The sequence below is a fragment of the Bactrocera neohumeralis genome, unplaced genomic scaffold (genome assembly GCF_024586455.1).
Source record: "Bactrocera neohumeralis isolate Rockhampton unplaced genomic scaffold, APGP_CSIRO_Bneo_wtdbg2-racon-allhic-juicebox.fasta_v2 cluster11, whole genome shotgun sequence".
Lineage (NCBI taxonomy): Eukaryota > Metazoa > Arthropoda > Insecta > Diptera > Tephritidae > Bactrocera > Bactrocera neohumeralis.
In genome coordinates this window covers 12,590,007-12,610,251 of record NW_026089624.1, presented here as the reverse complement: position 1 = coordinate 12,610,251, position 20,245 = coordinate 12,590,007, and the positions used below count along the sequence as shown (strand labels likewise).

At 40.4% G+C, this 20,245-nt stretch overlaps 1 protein-coding gene across 5 annotated transcripts in view; it reads left to right on the top strand.

The window, feature by feature from the left end:
* The window catches only part of LOC126765911 (polyamine-transporting ATPase 13A3), an 89,087-nt gene that overhangs the window by 23,281 nt on the left and 45,561 nt on the right, over window positions 1–20,245 (top strand). For 2 of the 5 annotated variants that reach the window (XM_050483591.1, XM_050483592.1), the window contains exon 2: window positions 9,249–9,872. In XM_050483591.1, coding sequence (XP_050339548.1) covers window positions 9,494–9,872 — 379 coding nt within the window. In that variant the 5' untranslated portion in view covers window positions 9,249–9,493. Of the gene's footprint in view, window positions 1–9,173; window positions 9,873–20,245 lie in introns of those variants that run through there. The other 3 variants (XM_050483590.1, XM_050483593.1, XM_050483595.1) reach the window with 3 other exon arrangements.

Here is a 20,245-nt window from a genome sequence, read left to right as displayed (position 1 = left end):
TCAAAATTAGATTCAGTAAAATCTCAAACCTTTTCTTGTCGAAAAAATCGTATATCTCGTACAGCTCATCCATCGACTCCGGCATACGGCGTTTCCAATGCGCAAAGGACCATAAATCTTCCGTATAACCATTCTCTCTGTTGTTGTTGTTGTTATAACGGTTATCAATCCCCGTCAGGATAGTAAGGGTTATCTGTGTTGTCGTCGACGTCATCTAACGGGAGGCCCAGGAAACGTGCTGTTTCGACGGTGTCGGACCAGAGGGAAAAGGGTGTTAGATAGGTGGGGTTGGTGGGGCATGCGAAGAGGTGGTCAGTGTCATGCGGAGACTCGTTGTTTAACCTGCTACAATATCCAGAACGAAGCTGCTCTAGGGTCGCTCGCGTTTCTCGCAGCAACTCGAGCTCTTCGACTGCGATGGGTGGTGGTTTGACTCCAAGAACGCTATTCACGGAAAGGGAATCGTTGAAGGTGTTGATGGTTCCACTGCGAATGGCGGTCACTACCTGTCGAAAGTCAGTTGCGTCCGAAGTCCGGTCGACGTAGTCAAGGAAAGACCTTTTGATGCTCCTAGGAGGCGGTTCCGCTCCAAGCAGATGGCTGCAAAGGTAATTTCTACGAAAACATCCCAGCAGGAACTGCTTGGAGAAGAGTTCATTACGCTCCTTAACTGGGAGCATAAGCGTCTCACTATGAAGGTTTTCGATGGTAGACATCAAAAGGCATCCCGTTGTGGTCCGGAGTGCAAACTTTTGGCAGGTCTGGAGTTACCTCATCTGCCTACCACTGCATCCAGGCGACCATATGGGTGCTGTGTAGTTAAGGACCGGTAGATCGATTGCCTTGTATGCTGCCAACAACGTTTCTTTGTCCTTTCCCCATGTGCTGCTTGACTTGAGGATTTTGTTGCGGCTCTGTACCTTGGCGATAATAGCGGTCCTATGGGGAGTGAAGGAGCATAGGCTATCAAAGGTTACACTTAAAATCTTAGGGTTATTGACAGTCGGAATTTTGACGCCATCAACTGCAATATTAAGTTCAAGTCTGTACTCCTTCGTCCAGTTCGTAAAAATGGTCGCTGTGGATTTGGTGGTGGAAAGTGTGAGGTTCCGTGCAGTTAGGAAACGAGAAAGGTCAGAGAAGTAGTTGTTTACTTTCGAACACTTGCCATCGATTCCATTGCCCCACGTCAATATCGTGCAATCATCTGCGTACGAGGTTATGGAAACCCCCTCTGGTGGCTGCGGGAGTTTCGAGATGTAGAAGTTAAACAGTAACGGGAAGAGGACACCACCCTGCGGAATCCCCTGTTTAGTTCTTCTCAGTTTCGATGTTTCACCTCGAAATAGTACGGATGATTGTCGACCGCTGAGGTAGTTCATGGTGCACCTCTTCAGTCCTGGAGGGAGCGTAGTTTTCTCGACGTCCTGCAGTAGCGTTGTGTGGTTGACTGTGTCAAAAGCTTTCGACATGTCGTTCTCTCACAGGGTGGTTTCTGGTTGAGGCCACGAACTTTCTGAGCGTTTATGACGCTAAGTGCTGTGGTGGTGCTGAGCACTTTTCGGAATCCATGCTGGTATCTGGCAAGGCTCAGGTGGTGAGTGAAGGTCGGGAGTAGTAAGGCCTCAAGTGTCTTCACTACCGGGGAGAGCAGAGTTATCGGACGATAAGATTCCCCTTTGTTGGTGGGTTTCCCAGGTTTCAGTAGTGGGATCACTCTTCCGACTTTCCACACATCGGGTACTTGAACAGTGGTCAGCGACGGGTTGAGGACTTTGGTGAGATAACTTACTCCCGTCAAGCCTAGATGCCTTAGTATTAGCATGACTTTGTCTACCGAAGGGTGCAGTGTAAACTGCCGGCTAAAATAGCTCGCGCACTTCCTCGGGTCCGAAGATGCATGACCATTGAATTAAACTTCAACTCGGTCGTCATGTCTCTTCGGGTTAGACAAAGCTTTGGCAGTAGCCCACAGCTTACTCACACCAGTGGAGAGGTTGCAGGACTTCAAGTGTTCTATCCATTTCGTCCGCTTATGATGATTTACCATACGACGAATCTCAAATTGAGATCCCTCATTCAGGGAACCCCGAGATCTGCATGGCGTAAGGTGTCGCGCTCGTTAGCTAAAACGGCTGCTCCGGCTGGAAAATTGGGGTGGATTTCCGCTATTCGACCATCTGTGATGAAGCTAGCGGTAGCTGCTGCGATGACCTTGCGGAATTGACGTTCGCCAACGCATGTGTAGGAATGAGTAGAGCGTTGAAGGTGCTTTCAGTAAATTCTGTGAAGCCGGCCCAGTTAGCTTTGTTAAAATTAACGAAGGTACGCTTGTCCACAGAAACGAATCGGGAGGTTTCTCGACCGAGATAATTATGGGCAGGTGATCTGATGCGAGAGTTAGCATAGGTCGCCAGGTTATGCTATTTATCAGACCACCACTAGCAATGGTAATATCGGGCGAGCTATTACAGGTGCCCATAACTCTGGTGGGGGCTTCGTCATTCATTGTTCAGAATGACGAATCGTCAATCTGTTCCGCCAGCTCCATCCCCCTACTATCATTCGACAGGTAGGAATGCCAAAGGTCGTGGTGCCCGTTAAAGTCGCCTAGTACCTAAAGGTTATCACCATGAAGTAGCGCACCTACACATGTTTGGGTGATATCCTGTACGACAACATGTGACTGGGGGGATGTATATATTAAATATTTCGAGATCGACATCGCCTAACCGGATAGCTATTCCCTGACATTCTAGGGGAGTATCCCTGCGGTCGATGTGCTCATCGATTAGACGATACTGCACGGTGTTGTGCAATATGAAGGCTAGGCCAGATCAGATCAGAAGATCTGAGCGGCTGTTTAGTTTGGTTTCTTGGACCGCAGCTATCGATACGCGTTCCCGATTCATAAGTCCAACTATCTCCTCGATCATACTTCCGTGAGCCTTAAGGCCTGAACAGGTCTTAAGATGGCTCCATCCATTGCATGTATTACACCTGACCAAGGTGAAGTTTGGATGGAGCCTTTTTGCGCAAACGCAGCAGAAAAATTCCTCAGGGCCCGGGTTGAACTCAGTGCCAGCGCGAGTCAGGAGGATACGGAGTAACCCTGCTTTACGACATTGCTCCAATGACCACAAAGACAAATTAAAAGTCACCGATCCAAACGGGGATAGATCGCCAGCCCTTGGTCGGATGAAATCCCAGTCAATTCCGGTGCGTAGAACCGGCTGTCATGGTAATCGACATTCTCTCTCGTAGCCTTGGCTCATCAGATGTTGTCTTCTTCCATGCATCTGTAAGAGGATGAGTGACTTGTAGAGTTTGGTCTTTGTTCGTCGAGAGAGGACTATACTTCTCAATTGCCTATTTAGTCCGAAAAAGCACCTGTAGTCAAAAGTTAGTCTGCGTTGGATTTCGAGGTTGACTTTATTGTTGGTGTTAATACTGGTTCCAAGATAGACGAAGTGTACGTACGCCAGCAGCTGTACGCTCTTGCAGAAGATTGTACCTTCTCTATTTAGCTCTGCAGCTCGTTTTATTTTCTTCAGCAATAGATTGAAGAAGTTACACGATTTGGAGTCTGCTTGTCTGAAACCTTGATTAATATTTCAAGAATTCTACGCCGCAGTATTTTAATAGCTCTGCCGGCAATCCATCGGGCCCGCCGTTTTGTTGTTCTTCAAACGGGTAATTGCTATTCGAACTTCTTGGTCGGGCAATGGAACGTCCACTTCAACGTCATCGATTGGGTAATCGAGTTCACCCGTTACCCCTTCAACAGGGTGAAGAAGAGTTCCCTCCATAATTTCAGTATGCTCTGGGAATCACGCATTTTGCCCTCTCTCCGTTTTTGTATGCAAATGGGTCTCACTTCCCTCTTCAACTCTGGGTATCTATCCCATCCCGCAGGTGTTGTGGTCGATTGTAACGTAGGAGGAAGGTAGTCTGTTTTGTCTTTACTGCGACATGGCATTCCTAATCGTACCAGCTGTCCTTTTGTCTATTCCGAAAACCGATTGTTCCGTTTGCAGCTGTACGTAAGTCGTCCACAGTTTCCTTATACGGAGTTGCTGATGAGAGTTCTCAGAGAGCAGGAGTGCAAGTCGTTCGCCTGTCTGTTGTGATTGCAGCTTCTCGAAGTCGGACCTTCCTTGTTGACGTTGATTTGTTGATGCACAGAACCGTCTCTGTGCTTATCTTGGCAGTAACAAGATAGTTATAGATAGATAGGCGAAGTTAGGACCTCGGAAAGTACGCACTTTTAAAACACTGAAGACGTGTCTTCCGTCTATAACCTACACAATCTGAACGGTTTTATTGGTGGTTTTTTGTTCCGGAGACAGCCAGGTAGCTCGATGAATTTTCCTTTGCTGGGATCTTGTCTACAGATAACCATATTACTGGCTATGACTGATTTAGTCAACCAAAGTATTACGTTTTTCCATAGAATAAATATTAATACTATAGAATAGAAAGAGGGGAGGCCTCCAGCATTATTATAATAGCAACTCAAATATATTATTTTTAAAAATTAACGACTTTTGGGTTGCTACTATTTATTATTTGCATGTCGTTATTTAAATATAGTAACGGACTGTTCCATATGTTATAATTATCAGTATGTTAGATGTCGCTTTTTGAAAGTAGCAACAGTCCAAATACCATAGCTTTTTTCAGAATTTTGTAACCAGTCTACATTTAAACTGCAGCAATAGATTTATGACGGAGATGCTTCGAAGCTGACTCTACTCTGACTACGCAAGATAATTCATGTCGTGTGAAATTAACGGAATATCTGAAGCGTACAAAATGTGTTGGAAACTTCTCTTGCGTTCAGTGTAGATTTATATTACAACTAGCAGACCCGCCCACGTGTTGCTGTGGCTGAGTTTAACACAAATTAACATAACATTTTCATAACATATTTGATAAATACTTAAAATATTTTTATTTGATATACATATATACTCTAAATGTCTAATCGTAATAAATCACAGTTAATGTTCAATGAAGCGCCAATCGATGTACAATATTTTCTTCCTACTCGTGAACACGCCACGTATAATTGCCCATGGGAAAAACATGGATTTTCCAAGTCTAATCTACAAATAGACATTGTTTGGCCTTGAGATTTATTTATAGTCATCGCGAAAGCTAAACGAATGGGAAACTGTAGTCTTTTAAATGGTATGAGAGAATCGGATGATATCATCGGAATACGTGGTAACAAAACAATTTCTCCTTTAAACTTTCCTGTTGTTGTTGTTGAATGTCGTTCCCACGACAGTCGGGTCTACGTAACCGGAACGGACCCGGATTTTTATCCGGCCAAAGACTGTCAACTCGGCAGAATTCTGCCGCTAAAACTTTCCTGTCAAAATAGTTGCTTCAAGAACGTTTCCAGTAATTCATTTGATCACCAAATGTGTGCCGTTGCATTGTTAAGGAGGGTTTAAATCACGCAGTAAAATAATCGGTGATCCAATTTTCAATCGTAGTTTGTGTGGTGGCATTCCTGATATGTCTAAAGAATTTAAAAATTCAATTGGGAAATTCACTGTCTCGTTTTCTTCTACAGTAGCATCGAATGACATTAAATCACCTGGTAATAATTGTTGTATCTGGTAGTTAGTCAGCTAAAATTTTTATTATTGTATTTGCACCGTTTTTCAACACACTATTATTTAAAATAGTTACACAAATTTCTATAAAAATTAAATTTAATTGAGAATTTCCACCTGTGTGTTCCACCACAAGTTAGCAAATAAACCAGCTGTAGAATTTCAGTTAAACGAAAAGTCTCCACTTGTTGTAATTGGTGCTTTTGTTGTGGGTTGTTTTCCAATTGGAGAAAAATACCCAGCTATTCGCATAGGGTTGCAAAGTCTTTAATGTTTTTTGTTTGTTTTTTCAATGATGAGTGTGCAATAAAAAAAATACAGTGGAACTTCCCTAACTCGAATGTCCAAGGGACAGAAAGTAGAGTTCGAGTTACGGAAAATTCGAATTAAGGAAAATACACTAAGTTGAGTTCAAATTTATTTACATATGTATGTATGTACATGTTTATTTAAAAAGACAGTTTGTAATGCATATGTAGTATATAAATAAATATATATAAATTCTTATTGGAAAAAATTGGTAATTTTTTTTTGTTTAAATACGGACCATTTCTCTTTCTCTATAAAATGTTTCACTACATTTATTGACGCATGTACTGCATTGGGAACAATTTCTTTTGACGAAGTAAAATTTCTTAGGGTCTGGATAGCAGAATACGCTTGATTAAATGTGGGTATAGTTTCAGTTGTTGTTTCAAACTCGCTTTCACTAGAGACTTTCTCCTCTAAGTCTGAAACAATAGATTGTTTCTGTTGAACAATGCTACATTTTACAAATTTTACTTTAGACTTACCAGAAGGAACTAGATTTTCCATGACGCTATCTAAAATGTCTTTATCTGTTGGGAATCCCACTGTTTGCACATCATCGTCAATATCGACGTAATCATCAAAAGACACATTACCGGTTCCCATTGCCGTTCGATATGTAGTCCAAATTTGTTTCAATTCAGACAATGGAAGATCGTCTTCTTCATCCCAGTCATCCGTAGTAGCATTCTGCATTAACTCACCTTTAGCAAAACCAGCCTTTCTAAAACAATTGCTTATTGTTTGTGGTTTTACACCCAAATTCCAGGTTTTGTTTAGATCCCTGATTGCATCAAGTAACGACACAGTCGTAGGAGTTGGTTCTTCCATATGGGCCAAAACTTTCATCAGAATTCGTTTTCTATAATTTTGCTTGAGATTTTGAGTAAAATCTTGGTCCATTGGTTGTAGAACAGACGTCAAATTAGGAGGAAAATATTGCAGTTTAATGTTTTTTAAATTTGCTTGTACATTTTTAGGATGTGCGGGACAATTGTCAACGAACAGTAGTATTTTCCTATTTTGGGCAACAAAGACTTTATCTAGATTTTTGAGCCACTTATCATAAATTTCACTTGTCATCCACGCTTTTTTGTTGTACTCATAGTCCACATCAAGTGATTTTATACCCTTAAAACAACGTGGGTTTTTTGACTTGCCGATAACTAGCAATTTCAACTTTTCTGAACCACTCATATTGCTTGCAACCATAACGGTAATTCTCTCCTTGCTGTTTTTGCCACCAAAGCATTTTTGACCTTTAAAGGCTAATGTTTTATTGGGTAAATATTAAAAAAAAATGCCCGTTTTATCTGCATTAAAAATATCATTTTCGTGGTATTGTCTGAATAAATCTGGCAAAACGTTTTTTTTTCCAATCTTCACTAGACTGTAAATCGGCTGAAGCACTTTCTCCACCAATCGACATTTGTGCGATATTATGCCTTTTTTTTAAATTTATCTAACCACCCTACACTAGCAGAAAAATTTTCGCGACCCAAAGTAACCGCAAATTCTTTAGCTTTTTCTCTGATTAAGGTTCCCGAGAGAGGAAGATTTTTCTCACGTGCGGTAGTAACCCACTTAAGCATAGCTTGATCAACGTCATTATTGACGCAAGTTGTAATACTTTTTCGTTTGGAGTTAAAGTTATAGTCACCTTTTTGTTCTAAAAGTTTGTCTTTGTTTTTCAAAATGGTTGATAACGTATTAGGAGGAATTCCAAATATTTGTGCAATGTTTTTTTTTTGTTTTCGCCCTTTTCTACCTCGGCAATTAGTTTTAACTTTTCCGTAAGCGTTAAACACTTTACACTTCGTTTTGATGTCATTTTAGTCCAATATCACTACAAAAATTGACAATTTGCACCACCGTTCTAACAACAACTGATACAATCTTATGTAAGTGCGTGCGACGCTTGCTAAGAAATTTAAAATACAAGTCGTTATCTGTCGCCGACTCGCAGCTCGGTAATTCCCCGAAATTGCGGTAGGTGTTTCCCCGAAAAATTCGAGTTACGCTTGTTTACCGCCGCAGTTTCTGTGACATTTAGTTCGTATTTTGTTCTTAAGGAAATTCGATATAGAGAACATTTCGAGCTACGGAAGTTCGAGTTAGAGAAGTTTCACTGTAATTGTAAAGCAGTACAGTCAAAATCAGTTTTTTTTATAAATCAGCTAAAATGTATTGCTTTTTTAACTTACAATGTTTTACGTTTAATTTAAGTTTACATTCATAATTTGTAATTTAATTAAAATTATTTGTGCTGGTAACCTTTCTCTTTATGTGCTTATACGCTGTGCATAACACTTTTCCAATTGGAAAATAACCGTAGGTTCATGTCGTTGCTAAATTTTGCATGTTGATACATGTTGAGAAAGAAGTTATTTACAGCGGATTTACGCAAAACCAGGTCATTATTAAATAGTTTTTCATGAAATATGATATAAATAAATGCATACATGCATCTCCTAAATAGTAATTCCTGCATACACACCACCTGTGGCCATCGAATGGCATCCACATAGGGTATTGTAGTAAACTACCTGCCGCATACAATACTGCGCTGTTGGCATTTAATTTTGGTAAGCGTTCAGTGTTGTCGGTGTTGTTTTTGTGACAGCTGAAAATTATAAACTTTTAATTTAATTTAATTTAATGTCAATGAATTTCACTGTTCTCTGATTTTGTAGATTATATATTTGGCTGTATTTATGTAACTGTAAATTAGAAGTAAAACAAAATGTTAATTATTAATTGTGGAGACGATAAAGTTGTAGCTTATAAGTACAAAACGTTTGTATTTTTAACATATCTGTTGAATACTTACTCAATCCAATCAATAATTAGCGACATCTGTTAGAATCTTTTTGAGCTAACAAATAATACAAATAATTTGCAATAATATAATATTGCGAGTATAAATTGAGATGTAAGCTATCTTATCATCTAAGTTGGACCAAATTACATGTATGTATATGCCAACTTTCATGAATATCACTGACTCGTTTTTGAGTTCATTCGGAACATACACACGGACACTGGATTTTTATATAGTATTAAGATAGAGAACACTGGATGTGCATAAAAAAGAAATCTCCATTAGAATTCTGCGAAAATGGTACTTTAAACATTAATAACAGCAAGTCAGGTTTAGACAATATTCATTCTATTTTTTTTTTAATAGACAAACTTTATGTATTTTTTAAAAATATTGTAATGCGTGAGTTTCTACAGCCGACATTAACAAACAATGTTAAGGAAAGTTGTTAAATAGTGTTAACAAAAGCTAAATATGTTATATGAATAAAGGGCAGTGTTATTAATCAGTACTAAAGGGAAATGTTCCATGAATAAAAAATCATGAATTTCAAAAGATTGCACCATTATTGCTTCGTGAAAGTAGTGGTTGTGAATGCAGAAAAGTGTTCCACGACTAAAAAGGGTTTTAATTGCGTCGACAGTTATATGAACAGAGATAGAAAGAGCTATCCGTACAGGTTTCTGAATAACAAGATACAATATTGCAAAATTCGTCTAACCCAAAACTTGTGTCAATGAACAATCAGAGTGATACACAGCCTCCTAACCAAAAATGTGAAGTCTTAGTTAATACGTCTAAGATGCACTTTACCAAAAGAGGAATGAAACAGGATAACTTACTTCCACTCAATAATTCGTCTTATCAGATGATTACTCACCAGGAAAAAAGTACCTCACGTCAACCCAGCGGTGTCTCTAATAGTAGCGGCGGTTCGTCGCCAACGGATTTACCTTCGAATCATGCTAATGTGATTTTTCAAGAGGCGCAACTTCAAAATGGTATTGCAAGTAAATTGACATCGTCCAATGAGGCACGCCGCCAGAGTTTCTTAACTCACAGAGCCAACAATGGAGAAGATCACGTATCGCAAGATTCTCAACTCATTGCAAAAGGTGAGTAAAATACTTAGCAGTATGCATCCGAAAAAATATTATAAGTACGCTAGTTAATAGAATCGAATAACACAGACGTTTCTCGTTCAAATCAGGCATTGTCAATTGCCACAGCTTATGTATGTATGCTTTATACTTTGTAAAAAAAATCCCAAAATTCAAAAACATTCTTTGGCGCCGTGATCTCATGGTATGTACGGATGGAAAAGGTTCTCAAGATTAAAAAATCTAATCACCTCGGACTTACAGTTTTCGAAATTTTTGTTATAAAATTTCAAAAATTATGATAATAATGCACGCTATTTCACTTTGTTTAACACACTTTATATACACTTTTTATTTAATATATTTATAATTACACATTGAAATACGGCTAGATACAAAATAATAGCACCTCGCCGGCAATAAATGTATGACAAACAAAATCTTGGAACTGTTTAACTATCTAGACGTTACATTTTATAAAATACTCAGCATAACAAAAAGGCTTATTATTAAATTAAAATTAGAATTTAACAACACTAAAAGAAGTTGCCATATATTAGCTGTCCACTACAAGAAATGCACTCTGTCAAAAAAATAGGATCTCCACTTCAATTTTGATAAACAAAATAGAATAATAAAGCTGTATAACAAAAACTTCTATCGAGCGTATTGTGTGAAAGATGAAAGCCCACCGTCAACTAACTGATTGGACCTTATCAGTGTGGCTTCAGACCTTGCAAATCAGCAACCGACCAGATATTCACCATATGCCAAATTTTGGAAAAGACCCGTCAAAGGAGAATCGACACACACAACCTCTTCGTCGATTTCAAAGCTACTTTCGACAGCACGAGCTGCCTTTATGCCACGACGTCTGAATTTGGTATCCCTGCAAAACTAATACGGCTGTGTAAAGTGACGTTGAGCAAGACCAAAAGCTCTGTCAGGATCGGGAAGGACCTCTCCGAGCCGTTCGATTCCAAACGAGGTTTCAGACAAGGCGACTCTCTATCGTGCGACTTCTTCAACCTGCTGCTGGAAAAAATAATTCGTGCTGCAGAACTTAATCGAGCAGGTACAATCTTTTATAAGAGTGTACAGCTGCTGGCGTATGCCGATGATATTGATATCATCGGCCTTAACACCCGCGCCATTAGTTCTGCTTTCTCCAGACTGGACAAGGAAGCAAAACAAATGGGTCCAGCAGTGACCGAGGGCAAGACGAAATATCTCCTGTCATCAAACAAACAGTCGTCGCACTCGCGACTTGGCTCTCACGTCACTGTTGACAGTCATAACTTTGAAGCTGTAGATAATTTCGTCTATCTTGGAACCAGCGTAAACATCACCAACAATGTTAGCCTGGAAATCCAACGCAGGATAACTCTGGCCAACAGGTGCTACTTCGGACTGAGTAGGCAACTGAGAAGCAAAGTTCTCTCTCGACGAATAAAAACCAAACTCTATTAGTCACTCTTAATTCCTGTCCTGCTATATAGTGCAGAGGCATGGACGATGACAACATCTGATGAGTCGACCTTACGAGTTTTCGAGAGAAAAGTTCTGCGAAGGACGTGCGCGTTGGCCACGGCGAATATCGCATTCGATGGAACGATGAGCTTTATGAGATATATGACGACATTGACAGTTCAGCGAATAAAAAGACAGCGGCAACGCTGGCTAGGTCATGTTGTCCGAATGGATGAAAATATTCCAGCTCTGAAAGTATTCGACAAAGTGCCCGCCGGGGGAAGCAGAGGAAGAGGAAGACCTCCACTCTGTTGGAAGGACCAGGTGGAGAAGGACCTGGCTTCGCTTGGAATATCCAATTGGCGCCACGTAGCGAAAAGAAGAAACGACTGGCGCGCTGTTGTTAACTCGGCTACAATAATATAATAAAAACATGTATTCATTTTACAGTATTTCAACCATCAATCATCAATTACATAAACAAAACTTGATTCTAAAACTTTGTTATAGCGGTAAATCGTGCCTGTGGAGATAACTAGTTTCTGATATCTTTCCACGGGAATCGCCTTCTAAGCCCGCTCAATAGTAGACTATAGATAGTTAGATAGGTAATAATGAGGTATTGAACTGCGACGTAGGGTCTATTTTGCCCTATTTTATATCACATATGGTCACCAAGGTCCAGCATCCTGAATAATTCTAGGAGCCTGTGTGGTGATGTTATCCCTTTCCATGTAGATGGAACCCATGGCCTTAGCCAGCTTCCACAAACTGGACAATCCAGAATCAGATGTGCTGGTTTTACCTCTTCCAAGTCGTAGAACCTGCAGTTTGCGCAAGGGGTTATCCCCATGTTGGACAAGTGCTTCCTGACCTTAGCATGGCGCATTCCTGTTGCTTGCTACCAGTACTGTTTCCTCTACACTCTTTCCTCCGTGCAGTGCAGCTCCTTAAGAGTGTGGGACCCCATTGCGATGCTTGGTTCTGGTCCCGTCATTTTAGACGCTGCCACAGAGCGGGCTAGTTCGTCGGCTAGCTCATTTCCGGCTACCCCTTTATGCCCCGGCACCCAAATTAGGTGTACACTGATAATCGGTTCAACATTTCTATGCACTCCTCTACTAAAAACGATTTAATCTCATATGCTATAATCGCTTTTAGTGTCACTTTACTCTCGTTAAGAATGGTGATACCCTGGTTGCCATAGTTGCGGTGGAGATGGAGCTCCACGCACTGACTTATAGCAAAACTTCTGCTTGAAGAATGCTTGAAAAAGGTCCCATTGGTATAGATATCAAACCAGGCGATTTGGCCTACTTGCGACCAATGGTGGGATTAGGTCGAATGATGGCCATTGGCTAATAGTAGGCTAATGCAAGGACGAAGTCAGAACCTTCCTTTTCCTTCACCTACGCCGCCAAAAGATCCTGCGTTAGAAACTCTGAAATACAGAAAAAGTCTAAATCGGTTCTAACTGCTACACAAATACCTCTCTTCTATAAACCCATGGTTCCTGGATCGAGAAGAATGCCAGGTTATCCGAGTTGACTTTCCTCGAGACAGGTCTTCGTCCTCACCATCCTCACCAATCTGCATCACCAACCTGTCTAGGAGCTCCTGAGTGGAGGGTAGCGCCCCTTCCTACTCGTTGGGAGACTCGTGCCGCTCTCCTTCAACCACAGCGGCAGTCGGTGTCGGAGTGAGTCACCACCTTGCTGAACCGGAAGTTCAGCCGGAACCCCTTCTGGCGGATGAATTTGTAGCAATCATAGTTTAGCGTTGAGGGGCGGTGCAAGAGGGCACGTCATCGTCGTCACGCGCATGCTTCTGCTGTATAGTCCAAATTAACGACATTTTCTCTCGACCATATGGCAACATCACGTTTTGCAAAATATCAACATATGCATGCTGATTTATCATAGTTTTAAACCAATGAACTAAAAACTATAGTAAGAAAAACCGGCCTTACCATAATACTGAGAATGCCGTCCCGTATTGTTCTTATTGTATATTTCGGCATACATTGTAAAACTAGCATTGTCATGCGGTGTTATCCGCGGTTCATTACGGGAACTAAACTTTGTATTAACTAACAGCAAAACTAATGACTGTTCATTCCAAAAAATCACATTGCAGAACTTGTTGTCTGCGTCAATAAAATGATTACAGTTGTCCATGGGAGAAGCAAGGGGTGCAAGGGGAAATTGTAAGCGTTTGGCGCATCGAGGTTACGCGTCAGTATGATAGGCACACCAACTGAGAGTTTGAACTTGTGGGAGGATATCACAGACAGGTCGAGAGAATTTAAGAACTCTAAAGTGTATATAGTTACGTTATCAGTTGTCATCGCCGTCCTCAAGCAACCTCAATTGAGATGTAGGTCCTCACTTCAGCTGGAACCAGCTCTAATATTATTTTTTTCTACTAATTTTGGTTTGGGCGCTGTGATATCTCTTTCGCGCAACCACTTCTCGCTAGCCAGGTTTTCCTGTAAACTCAGAAATACCTCAATAAGGTTATCTTCTGAGCTAACAACATTGCTAAATGGGCTGTCAAAAGTTAAATGACCGTTCGTATCCGTCGATGAGACAACCTCGAGAAGTGCTTGTGGGAGAATCCACACTCGTGATCATTAAAGAGCTTAAAGATAGTTTTCAGCTGTATTTACTCCTTTAGCTCCTTAGCCCACAACGGCGTAGCCTTGAGGCATGCGTTTACTCGCCTGCCGCTGTACCTCGCTTGATATTTGGCGACAACTGCCGAAAATCACCTACCAGCAAGATGATTACTCCACACATCAAGATTCGATTGCTCCGATTGTCTTTCACGATCCAGTGCTTCGATAAATTTGCACCATTGTAAAAGAGCACCGTGACATATAACTTTTGATGATATTGCAAATGAGCAATTCTTCAGCGGGAGTTTAAATACTGAGTGTGCGATTCCGTCACCACTTAACAAAGTTGTGGTTATTCCGAAGGAGGCAAAAGATAGCGCAACTGTTCCAGCAGAAAGTTTAGCACGGAAGTTTGGTGGCCTTGTTTGCTAGCTACGCGATTTCTCATTAAATTGAAAATTTCAGGGCCCATAGTAGCAGGAGGGACTTTGTTTGATTGACTTGAATTCCCATAGTCGCACTATCATAACCAAGTTGACCTCTGACGAAATCAGTGGGCAGCTCATCAGTTCTTTGTGAAGCAGCTTTACTGAAACCAGGCAGTAATTTTCCAACCACCGCAAAATTTTACCCTCAATATCGTTTAGCGCTTCGTTAAAAATAATGTCATCGTGTACTAGTGTTATCTCTTTGTATGTCTTCTGATAACGAGTTTTTATATTTGTCCCACAATTGCCGGAGGTTGGAGAGTACGCATGTGCTTATAATCTCAAAGAGCACTCTCAACATGGTGATCCCAGTGGCCTGACGTCCTCAAGCAACCTCATCGTCTCACATGCCTCTCAGAAAGTGGCATTTTCTTTCAAATCTACGATTTTGGGCGCTTGAAAATTAGTAGGATCTTGGATTCTAGTCAGCAGCAACCGTACACAATAACACTCAAATTGTGTTATGTGTATGGTATAAATTCTACCCAGGGCATCTGAGGCTTTCATACCAAGCCATCCGTCGACGGTTGCGCCATGTACGCGACGTTTCCGCTTTTTTCGTGACGCATTCCACGTGTAATACCTTGGCACGTCTACATAGAACAACGTCCGAGTAAATTCGTCTTCCTATCACAGGCGTGGAAAATGCTGTGAGGGTTGTAATATGCGGTGTTGCAACTCGGTCTCTCAGGTTTGCCTTTGTAAAATACACACGCTCATCTTTTAGGAGGTGCACATTAAGTTGGGTCACTGTTGGGTGTCTTTCATTAACGGTAAGTCGAGCATTGTACATGCTGCTTCCTTACATCTTACATATCGGCCCGCTCGAAACTTCAGAACCTCAACCTTTATGTCGATCGTACCGTTACTCTGCTATCTCATGATGACAATGGCCTGGTCACTGCCCTTATATATTTATGTTTATACCCATTATATATGTTTGTATTTATACCTATTATACATACACTAGGTAGAAAAAGTCTCCGCTCACTAGGTGCAAAATCTTTTAAACTGAGAGGAAAGTTTGACCATTTAATAGATTTCAAAATTTGTTTTTGGTTTTATTAAATGATATCTTTTTCTTTAAAAAAATATGTTTTTTTCTGATAATTCAATAAAAAAAATAAACAAAGCTCAATGACATTTTAAAAACCAATTAACTAAGGCAAACAATTCTCCGCTCATCGAACAAAACAATAGCATATGAAGTAATTATAAAAACTTCAAAAGCTGGTGAGGTAGGCTCAAAATTTTAGAACTTATGCTAGAGTTTAGGCATGGAATGTACTAATTTCCTCGTTTCTTCTGCCGATATTTTACTCTATTCATCCAATATAACGGTCTGGAGTATTTCTTTGCTGGTTATCGTATGTGTGTGGATTTTGCGCTCCAATAGAGCCCATAAATGCTCTATTCTATTGAGGTCAGGAAATTCTGGTGGTGAATATAGCTGTTTTGGAGCATGTACAGTAGCCAAAGACAAACAAGTTCATTGTCCTGTTGGAAGCAAATCACGTTTGGCAACCCTAATTTGTCAGCATGTTGCTTCACTTCGATTAATGCTGATTAATTTAGAAAAATTTACACAAAAATTGCAGTATTTTTCTTCTATTCGTTTAGTATATATTATTGACAACAACGCACAAAAAATCAACATGTCTTAATAGCGACGAAACTACAATAAACTAATGTAATAAGCAGTGAGCGGAAACTTTTTCTGCTTATTCTGTGTTAGTTAAAAAGTGCCGTTAACATTGAAAAAGCACATAGGAATTCCATGAAATTTGGCGACTGTAATGCTATTAGTATGCGCATCTGATATTGTAATAAGAATTAAAAAACCACATATATTTTATAAATATTTTTTATTAAAACTCATTCCACAAATTAGTGAGCGGAGACTTTGTCTGCCTAGTTTATGTGTATTTTATATATTACATAAATTAATTATAAATCGGATGCATCCGAGAACGTCATCTGTCTGTTCGGGTCAACGTTATTTCTAATGGGCATCCCCGTCACTCCCCGCGGTTCGGCTTCAAGACAAGCGACTGAACGCGCGAGTTAATCACAATTGATTCACTTTTATTATGTACTTTGCACCGTCAGGGCAAGTTCTTTTATTAATACAAAACTAAGACTAAATACATTTTTATAATTTAGTGCTATTTATACTACTTTATGGTACTACTTTCTATTTGCTGTCTGCTATATTATTTGAAGATATACACACTATCTACAGTCGATTGTTTGTCGTTACGAACAGTCCCAAGAGAATAGCGTGTAGGAGATAACACTCGTTATGTGTGATACCATTTCTATTTCACACCATATATTGGAATTGCTTATCACTATTTGTTTATGCGTCGTTCGACATAAACAAGAGATGTTTTGGTTTTTTTGTGAAATGAAACGTTCCTTAACTCGCGTGTGTTAACTTATGAATTGGGAGTCATTTTAAGTATCACGTTTTAATTGAAATAGTTATGTACAAAGTTCCCCATACATTATCCGCGAATTTCTTCGTTTGTCCATTAAAATAAGATATTTTCTCGCAGTAAACTTTATTAAAAAGGATCTAGCCATTTAGTCGTGAAGAAGTAACAAACATGTACACTCATAAACTTTCGCCTTTATAATAGCAATGTAATCAGATCAGATTCCTCGGTCACCAAACAAAACGAGCTTGCGCTCGTCAGTCCAAAGAATGTTGCGCCACCTTTCAGCTAGCTAAGTGGAATGTTGCAAACTGCATGTGCATATACACTAGGCATCATAAGTACACCCTTCTTTAAAAATTAAACATTTATTTCACAGAATGTGTAAAAGAATCGCCAAAATAACTGAAATTCTCCATAAACGGTATTAGCCGTAGAAAGCTAAGATGTTGGCGCCACAAATTCTTTTGCACAGTCAGACGACTCCACTGATAGCGGCATTTTTGTTACTGCAGCTTTGTAATGCGTGCGTCAAAAGTGTACGCTCACTATAATTCGGTTCAGGCTATCGTAGCCACAGTATGTTGAATTTAATAACAATAGCGTTTGTTTATTGCATAAATCTTATATACTGGGTTGTCGAAAAAGTCTTTTCGTATTTCTAATCAAACTACAACTTATTTTTTTTTACATTTATACTAATAAATAAATAAACAAATGTCTACCATTTTTGGTCGACCACTTTTTGCCACTTTTCCGCTGGAGACAGTATTCCACCAGTGTAAAACTTTCATCAATGTAAATAGAAATTTCCAGAACGGAAGCGAGCGAACCATTGATGTGCTACACGAACAAATCAAAATATATGTAGCTAATTTCTTCATTATTTTCACTCATTTTTGAACAGCTGTAACTTTTTTTCACCATGTGATTGGTAGTACAATTGAGCACATTGACAAAATACGAAAAGACTTTTTGGACTACCCAATATTATACATATAGATTTTCACTGGTTTTTTATTTATATTAATCATGGTTTCAAAAAGAAAGGAAACAGACGTTAGCGAAAGACAAATTATTATACAACTGCATAAGGAAGGTCAAAACTAACGACAAAAAGCGAGAATTGTAATTTGCATTTACTTGCAAAAAATCGCCAGATATCCAACCAGTTGAACACCTTTTGGCGTTATTGAAGCGAAATACTATATTGGGAAGCACATAATTACAAGAAAATCTTTATTGAAAGAAGTCATTAGAAAAGAATGGGGTAAGATTTCATTCGAGGAATCTAGAACTGGGTTTAAATTACTTGACACACTCACAGTTTCAAGATATTTATGTATTTACACTTCTGACAAATACCAGTGTTGCCATTTTCCAGTTGGGAAAAATTAATAAAAAAATTTTCGGTTTATCATGTAAAGCGACAATGGTTAACAATTGTTTCATACATATGGACTATATTTTATACATAAAAATGTAACGATATTTCGTTATGTACCCGCAGAGCGGCGCAGAACCACAGCACAAAGAGACGTAAAAAATTGCTCAGTTAATCTTACAGAAGCTCCTAACAGAGGCAATTACATTCGATAAAATAAATTTCAATTCTTGAAATTGAAACTCAATTTCCGTTGTAAAATAAATTTCGAATTTAAAAAAATTTATATCGGCAGGTCTGTTTGTTTGTCGAAAAATTTGAAAATAAAAGAAACTGTATCAAAAGCGTTAATAAAACAAAATTAGGGTTAACACCACCACCACACAGAGGATCAGAATAGTATTCGTGTAAATGCATAGTATGGAGGCATGCATAGAAGTTCACGCAAGTGAGGAATGTTTTCTGATCGCCATTCACGTGGGAGTAGCTAGAAACGATTCTTTTACATATGACTCAAGCAGCTCACGACTTCCGGTGTTTGACCAAGTATCCTCTGGGTAGCCTAAGAACACCCGTTTGAAGGCGAGCTAAAGTGAGAAGGCGAAACATTCCCTACATAGGGTTGTGCGCTGGGCTTGGGACCCGCCACGTAAAAAAAACAATACCAATGAAAAATAAAACACAGCCTCGGATGAGAGACCCCCCTTTTGATGACGACCATGGCAAACGGAATAAGGACTACGATTTGAGGGCATGCACCTGGAATGTCCGGACCCTTAATTGGGAAGGTGCCGCTGCCCAGCTGGCTGATGTCCTCGCAAAAATAAAGGCTGACATCACCGCCGTCCAAGAAATGCGATGGACGGGACAAGGACAGAGACGAGTAGGTCCTTGTGACATTTACTACAGTGGCCATATAAAGGAGCGCAAGTTTGGTGTTGGATTCGTGGTGGGAGAGAGACTCCGTCGCCGAGTACTATCATTCACTCCGGTGAATGAACGTCTAGCCACAATCCGCATCAAAGCGAGGTTCTTCAACATATCGCTGATTTGCGCCCACGCCCCGACGGAAGAGAAGGACGATGTGACCAAAGATGCCTTCTATGAGCGCTTGGAGCGCGCTTAGGAGAGCTGCCCCCGCCACGATGTCAAAATCGTGCTTGGCGACTTTAACGCCAGGGTGGGCAAAGAAGGTATATTTGGCACTACGGTCGGTAAATTCAGCCTCCACGACGAAACATCCCCAAATGGGTTGAGGCTGATTGACTTCGCCGGGGCCCGAAATATGGTTATCTGTAGTACTAGATTCCAGCATAAGAAGATTCATCAAGCTACCTGGCTGTCTCCGGATCGAAAAACTACCAACCAGATCGATCATGTTGTGATAGACGGAAGACACGTTTCCAGTGTTTTAGATGTGCGTGCGCTCCGAGGTCCTAACATCGACTCGGACCACTATCTTGTTGCAGCTAAGATTCGCACTCGCCTCTGTGCAGCAAAAAACGCACGCCAACAAACACAAGGAAGGTTCGACGTCGAGAAGCTGCAATCACAACAGACAGCCGAACGATTTTCTACTCGGCTTGCACTCCTGCTCTCTGAGAGCACTAGTCAACAACTCGGTATAAGGGAACTGTGGGACGGCATTTCAAATTCCTTACGTACAGCTGCAACCGAAACCATTGGTGCATTGGGAAAGTGCAAAAGAACAGCTGGTACGACGAGGAGTGCCGTGTCGCAGCGGAGAGAAAACAGACTGCCTACCTCGCAACGTTACGATTGACCACAACACGTGCGGGATGGGATAGATACCGAGAGTTGAAGAGGGAAGCGAGACGCATTTGTAGACAGAAAAAGAAAGAGGCTGAAATGCGTGAGTACGAAGAGCTTGATAAGCTGGCCGACAGGGGTAATGCTCGAAAATTCTACGAAAAAATGCGGCGGCTTACAGAAGGACCGGAGCATACTTTTGTAGAACCCCCAAAGGTGAT